Genomic DNA, 1,280 nt, shown 5'->3' on the forward strand with positions numbered 1-1,280 from the left:
TCCTGTTAATTGATAATAAAAATTCCAAATGTTTATTGATCATTTTAATTTTTTATTAATCTCGATGGCTTTCTTTAAATAATTAATAACTTTTATACGAAAATTCGACATTTATTAATTGGTCAGAAAATTATAATTGGGAACCACACGTTTGGCTTTAATTTTACTTTTTATTTTCAGAAGTTATGAAACATTAAAAACATCTGTGAATTTGTGCCCAAGTGTTTTGTGCAGAAGAGAATAAAGTGAGATAATTGATACGGCAAACGGTGCAATCGCAGGCTAATTCGATTGGTAGGTAATATATGAACTGAATCTTATAATTCTTGCAAAAAATAACAGTATTTATGTTACACGATATATAAATCAAATTGGATATTAATTTAGATTCTCTGATTAGAAAAACTCGTATTTTAACGGAAACTTTGAATTTCGATCCAAATTAATATATTAAACATTACTATACCCTAGGATTACGAACAAGAAAAAAAAATAGCAGAAGAACGGCAATGAACAATGACGCATTAATTGCAATTATCAACGATTTTGTGGATTCGTCTGATGATCAGAGTGATTCTGAGAGCGATGATGAACTATTAATAGATCCAAATAAAGTAATTCGCGGCAAAAGGCCAAGATTACATTATTTAGATATCATTGCTTTGTATGACGATCAGGAATTCAAATCCAATTTTCGGTGAGTTATTATAAATTATGTTATGAAAATATATTTTCTTTTATTGCAATCAATTAATCATTATCACTGGCGATAATCCTTCATATACTATAAAATGCAACATTTTTAACTTATTTCAAATATGAATAAATTTAAGGTTATTTTACTGAAATTAAATATTCCATGAAAATTCCATTATACTCATAACATTTGTACAGTCTACGTAGAGATACCTTCGGCTACATTTTGGACCATATTCGTCCAGATCTGGAAAAGTGGCAAGACCATTTTGGCAGATACCCCATACCAGCTAGCAAACAGTTCTACATCGCACTATGGATGCTTGCAACTCCGGACTCGTACAGGTGAAAAAATTAAAATAAATAATATCTAACAAAAATCTGTCAAATCAATGAAACATTTCAAATGATGAATATTTTCAGTATGATTCTTTCATTTGTCTGAATTTTTTAATACATTTTTTGTTACCTATAATAAAAACATATTTTCAGAAAAATGAAGAAATTTTTATAAATATTTGTTCAATTTACTTTAAAACTCTGCAATGAATATTATCACAATTTAGATCGGAAGAGCACACGTC

At 28.3% G+C, this 1,280-nt stretch overlaps 1 protein-coding gene across 1 annotated transcript; it reads left to right on the forward strand.

The window, feature by feature from the left end:
- Positions 1–221: 221 nt before the first annotated feature.
- Positions 222–1,041, forward strand: LOC105461585 (the record flags this gene model as incomplete). Its single annotated transcript, XM_011708086.1, has 3 exons — positions 222–294; positions 472–697; positions 895–1,041. Coding segments are annotated over exons 2-3 (335 nt in total), but the record flags the coding sequence as incomplete, so codon positions are not given.
- Positions 1,042–1,280: the final 239 nt, after the last annotated feature.

Source organism: Wasmannia auropunctata, unplaced genomic scaffold (genome assembly GCF_000956235.1).
Source record: "Wasmannia auropunctata unplaced genomic scaffold, wasmannia.A_1.0 LD283526.1, whole genome shotgun sequence".
Taxonomy (NCBI): domain Eukaryota; kingdom Metazoa; phylum Arthropoda; class Insecta; order Hymenoptera; family Formicidae; genus Wasmannia; species Wasmannia auropunctata.